Below are 14,854 nucleotides of genomic sequence, written 5' to 3'. Positions count from 1 at the left end.
CGATGTTCCTCCACTCTCCTACCACCGAAGTGCCAGTAAACCTTCACCACAGTCTACAGGGCCCTTCTGTTCCATTCCCCTCCTCTCCCTGGGACCACCTCAGTTCTTGTCAGAATCTACGTGTTAGCTTTCTTTATTTTTTTCCTTTTGGGAAATTTTGAATTGTATTATTTTTTACTTAAAGAACCACGATCTACAAAGTTATTGATAGTTAGGGTTCAGGCTGGAGTGATAGCACAGCAAGTAGGGTGTCTGCCTTGCACGCAGCCAACCCAGTGATCCAAGTTCGATTCCTCCGCCCCTCTCAGAGAGCCCGGCAAACTACCGAGAGTATCTCCCCCACACAGCAAAGCCTAGCAAGCTCCCCATGACGTATTTGATATGCCAAACACAGTAACAACAAGTCTCACAACGAAGACATTACTGGGCCCGCTCGAGCAAATCGATGAACAATGGGAAGACAGTGCTACAGTGTTCAGGCATATACTATTTCAACACCAATCCCACCATCAGTGTCAACTTCCTTCCACCAGTGTTACACACTCCCTTCCCCATACAACACCCTCACCGCGTCCCCCTCTCTGTCGTTCCCCCCGCCCCCACCGCCTGCCACCCTGACGCATTAAAGAGTTCTGGTGGTTACAGCTTAGATCTCGTCTTTTCAGTGTTGTTGGGTCTGTGTTTTGGGTATTTAATGCTATCCCACTTTTCCCGCATCACCGCGATAACCAAAGCCCTGACCCCTGTTCCCCCACTACAAACATGGAATGCTTCATGAATTTCTGTGCCATTGTTGAGCAGGGGCAAGATCCTCTCAGTATCATTCCCATTTTAGTGCATGTGCTGCTGAAGAAAGCACCCCATTCATTTTCACTGGACACCAGCTAGTCCCTTGCTTTGTTTCTGGAGATGCTGCTTATGATTGAGCTTACCCAGTATTTGTCTTTGTGCTTTTGACTTTCTTTCATGTAACCTCACCACCATGCATGGTAAGGTCAAAAGCAAGACTTCATCTTTTCCTACCACTGAGGAGTACTCAATTGTGTGTGTGGGCGTGTGTGTATCTTACAACTACTTTTACTCACTCATCTCCCACTGGGCACTTGGGTCATTTCTAGATCTTGGCTATTACAAACAGAGCAGCAGTGAATGAACACAGGTGTGCATAAACCTTTTTCATATTAGCATTAGTTTTTTTCTTAAAGTTTTGGTTTTTGGGCCATACCCAGCAGTGCTCAGAGGTCACTCCTGGCGGGACTCAGGAGACCCTATGCCATGCCAAGGATTGAACCCGGGTCAGCCATGTACAAGGCCAATGCCCTAAGACTGTACTATGTCTCTGGCTCTGTTTAGGTATTCTTGGATTAGGTGGTTAGGAGTGGAATTTTCAGGGTCATAGAGCATTTCTGTTTTTCATTTTAGAGAAACTCCACGGGGAGCCATTTTCTAGGACCAAGAACACTCATCTGTGTGTGGGCTGTTGGGGTGAAGTCCTCAGAGTTGCTCACGTGCCCCTCAAGGCTTGATTATACTGGGCCCAATGCCCTGAACACCAGGGGCTCAGTCTGGGGCATTGTTAAGGGAATGGAACATGCAGGGGCAAGTACAGCCTCTGTGGCTAGGTCGAGAGCAGGGAAGAAGCATTTTTTGTAGGATGCCTGGACACTGGCTTTTGCTGTTTGTTTGTGTGGGAGCCACAGCCAGTGGTATTCAGGGCTTACCCCTGACTCTGCATTCGAGGATCACTCCAAGTGGGCTCAGGGGACCATGAGGGGTGCTAAAGATTAAACCTGGGTCAGCCACGTGCAAGGCAAAAGCCCTATCCGCTGTACTATCTCTCCCTGGCCACTGCCTTTTGCTATTTTAAGTGGGATCTCCAATCTCTTGGTGCTTATCCAAGGGCAGTCAGTTTCAGCTCGAGGATAATTTAGCCTGGTTATTCACTGAGACAACAGAACCACAGGAGGGACTCAGGCCTGGACACCGCCTTGCTTAGGTAGTCTAGGCTGAGGTTAAATGTAAACAGAGGGGGAACGTTAGAGGCAGACCCTGGAAAGAGGAAGAGAAGCTGGCAGTAAGAACTTGCAGGGGTGGAGCTGGAGTGATAGCACAGTGGGTAGGCCGTTTGCCTTGCATGTGGCCGACCCGGGTTCGAGTCTCAGCATCCCACATGGTCTCCTGAGCACCGCCAAGAGTAATTTCTGAATGCAGAGTCAGGAGTAACCCCTGTGAATCAACTGAGTGTGACACAAAAAAAGCAAAAAGAAAGAAAGAAAGAAAGAAAGAAAGAAAGAAAGAAAGAACTCGCAGATATCTCATCAACCCTGTCCCAGGCCCTGATCGATGGTTTACTTGGCTTTCCTGACCCATAGCTAGCTTATGGATGGTTAGTTAGAGCAAGTGAGTATGCTAACAAAAGCCAAGGGTGAGCAGGTGTGCATGCTTGGTGTGTGTGTGTGTGTGTGTGTGTGTGTGTGTGTGTGTGTGTGTGCGTGTTTGTGCACGCACGCGGGGGGGGGGGGGGGCTTCCAGGACACAGGACCTGTCCCAATGCCTAGAACCAGGAGAGATGAGGGCCAAGCCTCCTCTCCCATGCAAATGTTTGTCTCTCCCCTCCCCTGCCTTGAACCATCCGCTCCCACAAAGACTTCCCAAACTCTCTTTCCTTTCCTCACTGGTTTTCCTAAGTTTTATCCTTCACTGGTTTGACTCCAGGTAAAAGAAAATTAACCTTGGGAGCTGGAGAGAGTACAGTTGGGTAAGGCACTTACCTTACAAGCCCCTGACCTGGGTTCAATCCCCAGCACCCCATATGGTCCATCAGGAGTAATTCCTGAGTGCACCACCAAGAGCAACCCCTGAGCATTGTGATGCCCCTCCCCCCAAAAAAAACACTAAAACCGAAGAAAATTGACCTCTAGGATGGAGCAAGGGTGGTGTTCGTTCATAGTTGTTGGTTTTATCTCCTTAGATCTTGACAGCTCTCTACCTCTATTCTAGGTCCTCGAGAAAGATGGCAGCTTGGGTGAGTGCTCGTCCATGGCAGCTCTTTGATACTCCCTAGCTTGGCTGGAGGTGCAGCTGTTTTCAAGAAGGCACTCATAGGAACCAGGAAGAGAGGTCAACTGGCGGGGCATAAGCCCACACCATCTCCCAAGACTGCTGGATGTGGCCACTTTAAATTAAAAAGCCATAGCTACTGAAAGCCTTACAAAAACAAAAGAGGGTCTGGAGTGACAGTACAGCGGGTAGGGCATTTCCCTTGCATGAGGCCAACCTGGGTTCGATTCCCAGCATCCAATATGGTCCCCCAAGCACCATCAGGAGTAATTCCTGAGTGCAAAGCCAGGAGTAACCCCTGTGTATTGCTGGGTGTAACCCAAAAGGCAAAAAAAAAGAAGGTCGATCTCTCACTGCTGCTGCCATGTCAACTCACCCATGGCCCTGCTCTTCGGATTCAAGAACTGAGTCTCAGATGAAATGTAAGCCAAACTGTTAAAATTCATGGACACAACGTCTCCCAGCTGTAAACTTCTGGGGCGTACTTAGGAGATGGCGGGCTGAGTCCTAGCCCTGCTAAAGCCTGGGCAGCCACACCCATACCCCAGTGCTGCCACCATGCCAAAGGCTCAACTCTATGGCTTCACTTAAAAATTTTCTGCAGAGGGCTAGAGCAATAGCACAGCAGGTAGGGGGTTTGCCTTGCATGCGGCCGACCCAGGTTCGATTCCCAGCATCCCATATGGTCCCCCGAGCACCTCTAGGAGTAGTTCCTGAGTGCAGAGCCAGGAGTAACCCCTGTGCGTTGCCATGTGTGACCCAAAAAGCAAAAAAAAATTTCTGCAGAGACACCAAACTGCAAACAGTTCAGATACCCCAGTGTCAGGCTGAGAACTGGGGGGGGGTCTTCTCAGAGTGGGGGAGACAGCCTTCCCCCACCCAATCCCCATGCTTCTGTAAGCCCCAACAGCCATGCCCACTTCCCACAGACATGTCAATCCATTTACCCAATTCTACAAATACTGTACTTTCTGGACTGTACAGCTGTGTATGTGGCTGCACGACACCCTCAAATTTCACAATACTGAAAATCTAGTAAGAGCCCACCAAATTAGATGGGAAAGGAAACTAGAAGCCAACTGTCACTGTCACTGTCATCTGTTGTTCATCGATTTGCTCGAGCGGGCTCCAGTAACGTCTTCATTCATCCCAGCCCTGAAATTTTAGCAGCCTCTTCTTACTCCCAATGGTGCCTTATTGGAGGCTCTTTGAGGGTCAGGGCAATGAGACCTGTTATTGTTACTGTTTTCGGCATATAGAATATGCCACGGGGAGCTTGTCAGACTCTGCTGTGTGGGTGGGATACTCTCGGTAGCTTGCCGGGCTCTCCAAGAGGGATGGAGAATATATATAAGAGAATACAAGCAAGTATGTTAAAACCAAACACATGTATGCTGCTTTAGGTACATCATTGGCTAGACTATAAGCCAAGTAAACTAGAAGCCAACTAAACATCAAAAACAAAACAAGGGGCTGGAGAGATAGCACAGCGGATAGGGCGTTTGCCTTGCACGCGGCCGACCCGGGTTCAATTCTCAGCCTCCCATATGGTCCCCTGAGCACCGCCAGGAGTAACTCTTGAGTGCAGAACCAGGAGTAACCCCTGTGCATTGCCAGGTGTGACCCAAAAAGCAAAAAAAAAAAAAAAGTAAAAATGAAAATTTTTAAAAAGTGAAAAAAAAATAAATAAATAAAACAAAACGAGTAACACAGAAGGCTCAATTAGCAACAAACAGCTTAGTAAACCCTCAGATAAGAACTTAACAACCCTGTGGTGAGATGCAACCTTTCACAAATTTCCTTTTAGCTCTGATAATTCCCTTAACCATTTACTTGTAACAAGCAATATTAAACAAATTATTTAAAAATATGAAACAATAAACAAGTTGTCAGACTTGGGGGGCAGTTGGAAAAATAGGAACCATAGTGGCGGGAAGGTCTCTGAGGTGGTGGGATTGTTACTGGAACCTCGAAAGCCCATAACAACTGTATTACGAACAACTTTGTAAACCATGATGTTTAAATAAAGCATCTACATAGAAAAGAGGGCCTAGGGGACTGGAGTACATGCCTTACACCCTTATCCCTGTAGCCCCCAGTTCAATTTCTGGCACTATCTGGTCCCTTATGCTGGGGTGGCCCTCAGACCCCCTTCATTGCCAGGCCTGAGTAGCACCACTGGGATCAAGCACTAAACTGTCAGACTGTCACAACTAGGTTAAGTATCACCAGGAGTGGCCTCCAGTCCTGTAAGCAGCACTGGAGTCCCCGAAAAAGGGCCTCATCTATTACCCAACCGTCCCACCCTTGTAGGCAACTAAAAAATAAATCAGTTTGATTCCTAATACCATATGTCTTTCAAAGCATTGCCTGATGTGGTTCCTATAAACCCGGGGTGGGGGTGGGGGTGGGAGTGGAATCAGTTACAGATATCAAAAGCCTTTTTTTTTTAAAAAAAAAAAAGAGGGGCCAGTCAGAGAGTGAGCATTGAGAGGGTAAAGCCTTGCCATGTGGCCAACCTGAGTTCAACCCCTGTCATCATGTGTGGTCCCTTAAGCACCACTGGGGTCATTTCTGAGCACAGAGACAGAAGTATCTCCTAATAATCACCAATTGATATGACTCCAACCCACCCCCACCTAAAAAAATAGAGGGAGGGACTGGGAATAAGAGATATAGCTCAAAGGGCTGAGAAACAAGCCTTGCATATGCAAGACCTCAAGTTCTATCCTTAGCAACCACATGCCTTCTCCCTGTGAGTACCAGTCATGTGGTACTGGTGGTTCCCAGCAATGCAGGTCTGAGTCACACCACTCCTGAGCACTGCTGGGGGAATGTCCCCTAATTAAAAAAAACCCTGAAAATTACAAAAAAAAAACCTATAAAGTCCAAAACAGGGGCCAGGGACATAGCTCACAATCTCACATACACAGGGACCAAAGTTCAATCTCTGGAGCCAAATGGCACCTGAGCAGCAGTTGGGTGAGCCCTGCGGGGCCCCAGAACCAAATGGCTGAGCCCAAGCATCAAACCATCTGGCCTAGTTGTCACAGTACTGCTAAGAGTGGCTCTGAGTCCCCTAAACACTGCTTGGGTGCCCCCACCCCGAAAAAATAGCATCAGGAAACACCCAAAATGTTCAACACTATAATTTTGTGATTGAAAATTACTTAGAATTTACACACACACACACACACAGTTGAGTGAACTTGGACCCATTGCTATGCCTTAGTTTTTTTATTTGTAAAACGGTGGTGTGGAGAGGCCGGACCTATAGTAGAGCACGCAGCAGACCCGGGTTCAATCCCCGACATCCCATGTGGTCCCCCAAGCACCGCCAGGAGTAATTCCTGAGGGCAGAGCCAGGAGTAACCCCCGAGCATAGCTGGGTGTGATCCCCAAAAGCAAAAAAAATGGTGAAGTGGAGACCTTATTCATACAACTGAGCTGGTGGAGGGGTTGAGAGGAAGGAGCACTGGGGTCCTTGGGGGAGGGAGGCGGGTACACTGGTGATGGGTGTGGTGCTGGAATTAGGGGCCTGAGAAACCATCTCTAACAATATTGTAAACTAGGCTAGAGTGACAGTACAGCACATAAAGTACTTGCCTTGCACATGGCCAACCCTGGTTTAATCCCCAGCACCCTATATGGTCCCTGAGCATGCTGGAAATGGTCCCTGAGCACAAAAGCAGGAATAAGCCCTGAGCACCAGTACCAAAGCAAGGGTATTGTAAACCACAGAACATCAATTAAAAGTAAAATAAAAATTAATGGTGGTACTAAAACCTCCCCGATCTTATGGAGGTTTTATGATTGAAGATTAAGTGAGTGGAAGGAAAATTAGAATTCCATTTTGTTTTGGTTTTAGGGGCACATCCAGTGGTGTTCAGGGGCCACACCTTGTTCTGGGTGATTCCTGGTGGTTCCAGGATTCATACCAGGGCTGCAGCTGTGTCTGCATGCAAGGCAAGTGCTTTAACTGTCTCTCTGCTCCAGAAATATTCTGAGTTCTTATTCGTTTGCCTTTTTGGGTCACACCAGGCAATGCTCAGGGCTCCTGGCTCTGGACTCAGGAATTACTCCTGTTGGTGCTTTGGGAACCCTATGGGATGCCAGGGATCAAAGCCAGATTGGCCACGTGCAAGGAAAGTGTCCTACTCACTTTACTATTACTCTGCCCCCTGATCTGAATTCTTTTTGCTTTTGGGGGAGTCACACTCGGCAATGCTCAGGGGTTACTCCTGGCTATGCACTCAAGAATTACTCCTGGCGGTGCTCGGGGGACCATATGGGATGCTGGGAATCGAACCCGGGTTGGCTGCATGCAAGGCAAACACCCTACCTGATGTGCTATCACTCCAGCCCCTGATCTGAATTCTTATTTTTATATAAAGATTTATTTATTTTGATGTAGTAGTACTGCTATTTATTCAGCCACTGCCTGATCTAAATTCTTTTTTTTTTTTTTTTTTGCTTTTTGGGTGACACCTGGCGATGCTCAGGGGTCACTCCTGGCTCTGCACTCAGGAATTACTCCTGGCAGTGCACAGGGGACCACATGGGATGTTGGGAATTGCACAGGGGACCACATGGGATGTTGGGAATTGAACTCGGGTTGGCCGCATGCAAGGCAAATGCCCTACCTGCTGTGCTATCACTTCAGCCCCTTGATCTGAATTCTTAACCTGGTCAAAGACTTGCTCCATCCACTTCAGCTTCCTATCAGCTCCACAGGGAAGCAGCTCCGGGTTAAGCATAGCATTCTCTCTTAACATATCCTGGCCACTCCCTACTACCAGAAGAGGATGCGGAAATAAGGGAAAGTTGGAGGAGGATATGAAGAGTGACCAATGATTATCACTTGTTCTTCTCTTGAGTGGGAGAGTCACCACTCAGGGAAATCCAAGACAATATAAGAGAAACACCTGAATCCTGTTTCTTGCCAAGAAATAGGATGGGATAAACTGATTACCATTTTCATTACATTCATCCCACCCACCACACCAGGGTCCTAGAGACCCCACAGGTGATTCGGAGAGAAGGGGAAGGCCAGTCTGGGCCTCTGAGAGCCCCAAACCAGTGCCACCTGGGTCACAGAGGAGCCAACAGAGAAGCATCGCATCTCTACCAAAACTCACAATGACATCCTGCTTCATTGTAGGGAGGAGGGGCCGGGGTGGGGGAAAGCAAATCACCTTATAGCCGAGACGAGCTGCCCGCTGCAGGAGCGTCTCCCCAGCATTTTTGTTCACTATGAGTCGCCGTGCCTCTGGTGGGATCTGCCGGGCGGTCGGTGATTCTGAAACATCTTCTGGGCCGGCGCTTCTAGACCTTGAGTGCACGCCTGGCTCCGTGGGTTTCGCTTGGGTGGCGGGTTTAGGTGCTCGTGGCTTCTGCTGGTTCCAGCGCCCTTTGCCCTGAAAAGCAGAGAGGAAGTCACAGATCGGCGAGGGTGCCTGTCCGTCTCCACCCAGTGTCAAGACACCCACGGGCTCAAATCCTCAACCACACAAGCCCAGGGAAGGGGCTGGAATTTATAGACATTGAGGGTGACAGCCCCGTGCTTCTTAATTCCTCTCAATGCCTCAATCCCCACTGACGGAGGCTTGAACAAGTCACCGCTATAAACAAGTAGGAGGGGAAAGAGAAGCAGGGACAGTCATCTACTGAGGAGACACTGCCACAGAAGCCGTCACTCGTCGCACAAAACCTTGGGCTGAACCTTGGGCTGCAGAACAGCCTCTGACAACCTGTGAGTAGGGTCCCCAAACAAAATCAAACTAACAGAGACACAAGATGAATGAACCTTCCCCGACTTCCAAACCTCACCAGGCCTTTGTCATTGTGGCCCCAGATCAGGCCCACACTCATGTGGGGTTGGGGACAGCAATCCCAAATTGGGAATCACAGACCTGGGTTTTGCTCTAGCCTTTGCAGCTCACTATACCTCCAAGACTGAAGGCAAGGCCCCGCATGCCAGAGCCCCTCTTTATTCCTGGCAGGGTCTTTGAACTCCTGTACCCTAAAGAGGCTCTAAAGCAATACAGAGAGTGTTCATAAAACCATAAGGGTTCTTCTTCCCCCTTTAGGTTGGGCCACATCCAGCAGTGTTCAGAGCATAATCCTGGTTCTGCACTAGGGATCACTTTCTGGCAGTGTTCGGGAGGGATCACATGGGTTTCCGAGGATCTGATCGGAGTCAGCTACATGCAAGATAAGCTTCTCACCCAGTTGCTTCTCTGGCCCTAACCTTTGAGTTCTATTTTTTTTTTGTTTTGGGTCACACCCACAGTACTCTGTACTCAAGGCTTACTCCTGACTCTGCCCACAGGGATCATGCCTGGTGGGGTTCAGGGGTCATACAGGGGTAACAAGGATTGAATCAGGGTCAAATGCATGCAAGGAAAACACCTTATCCACTACGCTATCCCACCAGCCCTCCCAACCTTAAGAGTTCTTGCCTAATCAATAACTCCTGTACATGACCCTCTCTCTCCCATTTGCATCATAGTGTCTAGAATACGTTCTTATGCCTGCCTCACCATAGCATATTGGAGTCTCTTGGGATCTCCACAGCATATTGGAGTTTCTCATTTCTTTTATTCCAGGGGGGGTCTACAGATAATGAGGACCTGAACTCAAGGAACTTGAACCTAAACCTAGACAAAGAGATTCTAAACTTGGAGCTGATACTTATCACTGAATGGAAACTATTTTTTTTGGGGGGGGAGGTATACCCAGTAGTGCGCAGGATTTATTCCTGATTCTATGTCAGGAATCATTTCTGGTAGGGTTCAGGGGATCAAATGGGGTACCAGGGATCGAACCCAGGTTGGCCACATATAAGGCAAATGCCCTACCCTCTGTGCTATCGCTCTGGCCCCTTGATGGAGACTTTGGAAGCCCTCAACAGGGATGAGTCTTAGACCTCAGCTTATGGAAGGGACATAAATTTAGATCCCAGAGAAAAGATTATCTGTCCTTATCAAGGCTCCAAAAATCCCCCCCAAAGTCCCCCCACCCCACATCCGCCTGACAGTCATAGTCTGGTGCAGTCCCACTCTGGCCCTGGAGAGAGCTGGACTCTATCACCGAGATGCTGGCAGAGATGACTATGTGGGACTTCCAAGGCTAGGTAGGAAAAAGGCCATGTGGGTTCTACCTGGATTTCTTTGGGAATCACTCCTTCTGGGGGAAGCCAGCAGCCACAGGCGGAAGAGAGGCCCAAGGGATTAAAAGGAGAAGCCTCCAGCCAACAACTGCTACCATCCTGTCGGCCAGCGGAGGGAGCTACCATGCAGACAGAGTCTCGAGCTCAAGTCTTGGGTAGACCTGGCTGAAACCTTGTCATTCATGGGAGAGCCATGCCACACCCAGCTCAGCCACTCCTGAATTCCAGACCCCTGAACTTGTGTGACCTAGGTACTAAACACCTATTATGGTGCGAAGTGGCTAGGATTTGGGGTCATCAGTTACCTCAAAAAAGGTGTCAAATACACCCCTTGTTTAAATTCCTCAGGGCATCAAGGTGTCACTGAAATCCCACAATTTTGACAAGCATTCCCCGTAGAAAGGCTCTGAACCACTGGCCTGAAGCCTTGGTTCTAACTTCCGGTCCATGGACCGCTCATGCAAGACAGAAGCTGACCCACTTGGGTATCAAAAGGTTGACGAAAGGTGCTCTACAAGACTGCTTCTCTCTGCCCCTCTCTCTACAGTCAGATCACAGTGTCTGAATCCCATCATCTGAATCCCATCTTCCTATTGTTTCACAGGCAAATCTGATCTCCCCTGTGAAATGTATTGGGGGGGGGGGTGAACGGCTCCAATTACAGTTTTGTTTGTTTAGGGGCCACATCCAGTGATACTCAGGGCTCACTCCTGACTCTACGCTCAGAGATCACTCCCAGCAGACTTGGGAGACCACAGAGGGTGTTGGGGATTGAACCTTGCCATATGCAAGTCAAGCAGCCTACCCACTGTTTTATCTCTCGGACCCCTTTCTATTATAGTCTTCTCTTTTCTTCCTGACACCCCTTCTTTGAGGCCTTGGTACACCAGCCTAACTAGTATTCATGAACTTGATTCGAGCCAGCCGTGTTTAGAGCTGTGGCAGCCAGGAAAGTGGCCTAGAACAAACGGTAGGAGCCAGGACGGGAATGGGGCAGCAGAGAAAACACCAGAGCCCGGGAGAGTTTGTTTCTCTAGGCGAATCTCGAGACAATGAGAGCTGCAACCCCATCTCCGCCCTGAAAGGGAGAGGGGTACCAGCTCTGGCAGGGAGGCCTGGCTAATACAGAACGATGTTTCTTCCGCCACAAGGGTTAGAAGGGAAGCCTGGCAGGACTCGGGGATGTGGGGTGAAATGCCCGGGTTTGAGCTAAGTCAAACCAGCAGCCAAAGGGTGACTCTCCTTCTGGGGGGCGAGAGCTGCCAGACAAGGGAGGCTGTCTGAGAGGGGAGGGAGGGAGAGCAAACGGGGGGGCCCTCCCTCTCCCAGTTGTCCCTGGCTCAGCGCCCCTGTGGGAAGAAGCCTTTGGCCACTGCCCCAGCTTTAGAGCTGCAGGCGCGTCCCCCTCACTCTCCCCCCTCCCATCACTTCTCACCACAAAGCTCCGTGCCATGGGGGGCAACCAGAGCAGGTGGCGGTGACTGGGACAGAAAGAAAGGCGGGGTGCGGTGGGGAGAAAGAGAGGCCCTGTAAAGGGACAAAACCCCTCTGGAGGAAATGTTGCAGTGGGCGCACTGCCAGAGGCATCAGCATGTGCTGCTCGGTGTCAGGCGGCTGGTCATCTCTGCGTGGGATGAGGCCATCTGAGCGTCTGGGAAAGAACTGGCGGCAGGGAGGGGGGTGCAGAACCCACCTTTGCCGGACACACTCAGGGACGCCACTGAAGAGTCTTTGCCCAGCTCCTCCCCGCTCTCGGACACAGAGAGAAACACATTTTCTGGGTGGCAGCAAACAGAACGAGCTGCGGCTCCAGGGCTGCTCCTTGACCTAAGTGCTGTTTGTGACCATGGGGTGGTTTCCTGACCTTAAGAGGTCCCCCGCTTCACTTCTCAGAGCCTTGGATTCCACACCATGAAACAAGGAAAACCGGTGTGGCCCTCTGGCCATCTGCTGTGGCAGCGGAGAGACGGGGCACAGTGGCCTCTGTCTGGCCACACAATACCTAGAGCCTTGGCCCGATGCTCATGGGTGGACAGCAACCTCAGAGAACCCTCTCCAGCTATCAAAGCCTTTCACATCCTGGGTGTCTTTTGTTCCCCAAGTACTCTTGTGAGATGAAAAGGACATGAAGCGTCGTCTCTGATTTTAAAGATGAGGAAAATGGCTTGCGTGTCTTGTTTGAACTAGAACTATTTTCCAGGCCGGAGAGGGGGTGGCGGACAGGAAAGGAGGGGGCCCAAAGAGAGAGGGCTCCGTTTTGTCACTGCCACTCCTTGCTCAGAAGCTGGAAAGGTCCGTACAAAATAAAATCACACCCACCCTAAGAAGTCCAGTATAACTCTTTTTTTTTTGGTCTGTTTTGGTTGCCAATGATCAGATACATTTTATGTGCATACAATCTGCTTAACTCACAAAAAAAATCATCCCTGCCACTGGAAGAAAAGGATAGTGTGAGTCTCCAAATGGAGTACATAGCTGTATAGAATATATAGCATGTAGGGCGTTCGCCTTACAAGCGGCCAACATGGCCCACCCGAGTTCGATTCCTCCGCCCCTCTCGGAGAGCCCGGCAAGCTACCGAGAGTATTCGATATGCCAGACACAGTAACAACAAAGTCTCCAATGGAGACGTTACTGGGCCCGCTCGAGCAAATCGATGATCAACGGGGGGCCTTTACCTTTACCTTTACATTAGAGAGTGTGTGTCTCTGTGTGTGTGTGTATATATATATATATATATATATGTATGTATATATATGTAAATATATATGTATGATGTATTCGATATGCCAAATACAGTAACAACAAAGTCTCACAATGGAGACGTTACTGGGCCCGCTCGAGAAAAATCAATGAAAAACGGGAGGACAGTGACAGTAACAGTGATATTGATATACATATATGTATATACATATATGTATATATGTGTGTGCATATATATGTGCGTATATGTGTGTGTGTGTGTATATATATATATAGTGTGTGTGTGTGTGTGTGTGTGTGTGTGTGTGTGTGTGGGCTGGAGCGGTAGCACAGTGCGTAGGGCATTTGCCTTGCACACGGCCGACCCGGCTGACCCAGGTTCAATTCCTCCGCCCCTTCAGAGAGCCTGGCAACCTACCGAGAGTATCTCGCCCACATGGCAAAGCCTGGCAAGCTACCCGTGACATATTCGATATGCCAAACGCAGCAACAAGTCTCACAATGGAGACATTACTGGGCCCGCTCGAGCAAATCGATGAACAACGGGAGGATAGTGACAAATATAGTGTGTGTATATGTGTGTGTGTAATGAGTAGAGTTGAGTGTATAGATTCCAATGTCAGCATCATGAACACCAGACCCAAGAGAGAGAGAGAGAGACGTCGATGATTTTGTTTTGAACTGGGGAGTTGAGACTGCTTGCCTGGCTACTGAGTGGTGAATGCTACTTATCCGGTCTGTGACTCCCCAGAAACTGGAGGAGCCAGAGAGTGAGATGGGAAGAGTGACTGTCACTGAACCCAACTGGCTTTACCTGTGTCTGGACACCAACAGACAACTTGCTTCTACAAGTTGTTTCTTCACCTAGACCGACTCAGCTAACTTCCATTGGTTTCCAGCGAGTTGGGCCCAGACAAAAGCTTCTTGATGGCATATTAATAAGCTATTCAGGCTGACATCCTGCCATAGAATGTGATACTTCTTTGACCCAAGGGCATGGCTTGTCAAAGAAAATACTGCAGGGATCAAATCCTACAGATCTTGCAAATGCTAATGTTGGTAACAGTTTCCATTCTTCAAACCCAACCCACACCTTCTAGAAAAAACATTAATAAACATGGGGTCTTTCCGTTCGGATCTACCCCATCCCTTAATCACTGAACTGTGGTCTCCTGAGCCTGTGGAAAGCCTGCCAGCCCCATCCACTCCCTCTGCCACAAGTGTCCTTCCCAGCAAACATACCTTTGTCTCTTCAGAGACGGGCACTATGTGCTTGGTCTTGCACTTCCGTTTTCCTGATGGCTTTTCTGAGTTTTCAAGGCAGGCTGGCTCCTCCAGGTTATTGGGGAGAATACCATTGGGTGACTCCAAGACGCCCTGGGTTTTGTTGGGCAGAGGAAGGCTTCTGCTCCTGAGGCGAGGTTCTGTCAAATTTTGTGGGGGAGGTTTCGGCTTCCGAATCTTTGACTCTGAAGGCAAGAAAGTGGAAAAGAATGGATGGCAGGGGAATGGAACACAAGACAAGTGCTGCCTTCCTCTAAGATCACTCACAGGACTTCGAGGACTCGAATCTCAGTCACTGCATTTTCTTTGGATTGTTCTGGGGTTATACATCCAGTGGTGCTCAGGGCTTCCTCCTGGCTCTGTGCTCAAGAATCACTCCTGCTGGGGCCCAAGGGATCATATGGGGTGTCAGGCCAGCATTATGCAAGGCAAGTGATCACTATGCTGTACTATCACTCTGGCCCACCGTGACTTTTGTTGTTGCTGTGTTGGTTTCTGGACCACACCAGGTCACACTTGCGGGCTTGCTCCTGGCTGGGCTCAGGATTCCATAGGAGGCACGAGGATTCAAAGAGGGGGGGCACCAGAGTGTCATGCTAGGCAAATATCTTAACTTTTGGACCATCTCCCCAGCCC

At 49.3% G+C, this 14,854-nt stretch overlaps 1 protein-coding gene and 1 non-coding gene across 3 annotated transcripts in view; both read right to left on the bottom strand.

Annotated features, from left to right (window-relative positions):
- Positions 1-14,854, bottom strand: part of BCORL1 (BCL6 corepressor like 1) — an 81,571-nt gene that overhangs the window by 17,729 nt on the left and 48,988 nt on the right. For both annotated transcript variants that reach the window (XM_056107758.1, XM_056107759.1), the window contains 2 exons: positions 14,177-14,403; positions 8,256-8,477 (listed from right to left, as the gene is read on the bottom strand). In XM_056107758.1, the coding sequence (XP_055963733.1) occupies positions 8,256-8,477; positions 14,177-14,403 (449 nt within the window). The remainder of the gene's footprint in view (positions 1-8,255; positions 8,478-14,176; positions 14,404-14,854) is intronic.
- On the bottom strand, positions 757-859 carry LOC130017063 (U6 spliceosomal RNA). The gene has a single exon (XR_008791321.1). It is a non-coding gene; the product is annotated as a U6 spliceosomal RNA (small nuclear RNA).

This window comes from Sorex fumeus, unplaced genomic scaffold (genome assembly GCF_029834395.1).
Source record: "Sorex fumeus unplaced genomic scaffold, SorFum_2.1 ptg000171l, whole genome shotgun sequence".
Lineage (NCBI taxonomy): Eukaryota > Metazoa > Chordata > Mammalia > Eulipotyphla > Soricidae > Sorex > Sorex fumeus.
This window is presented reverse-complemented; position numbering and strand designations above follow the sequence as displayed.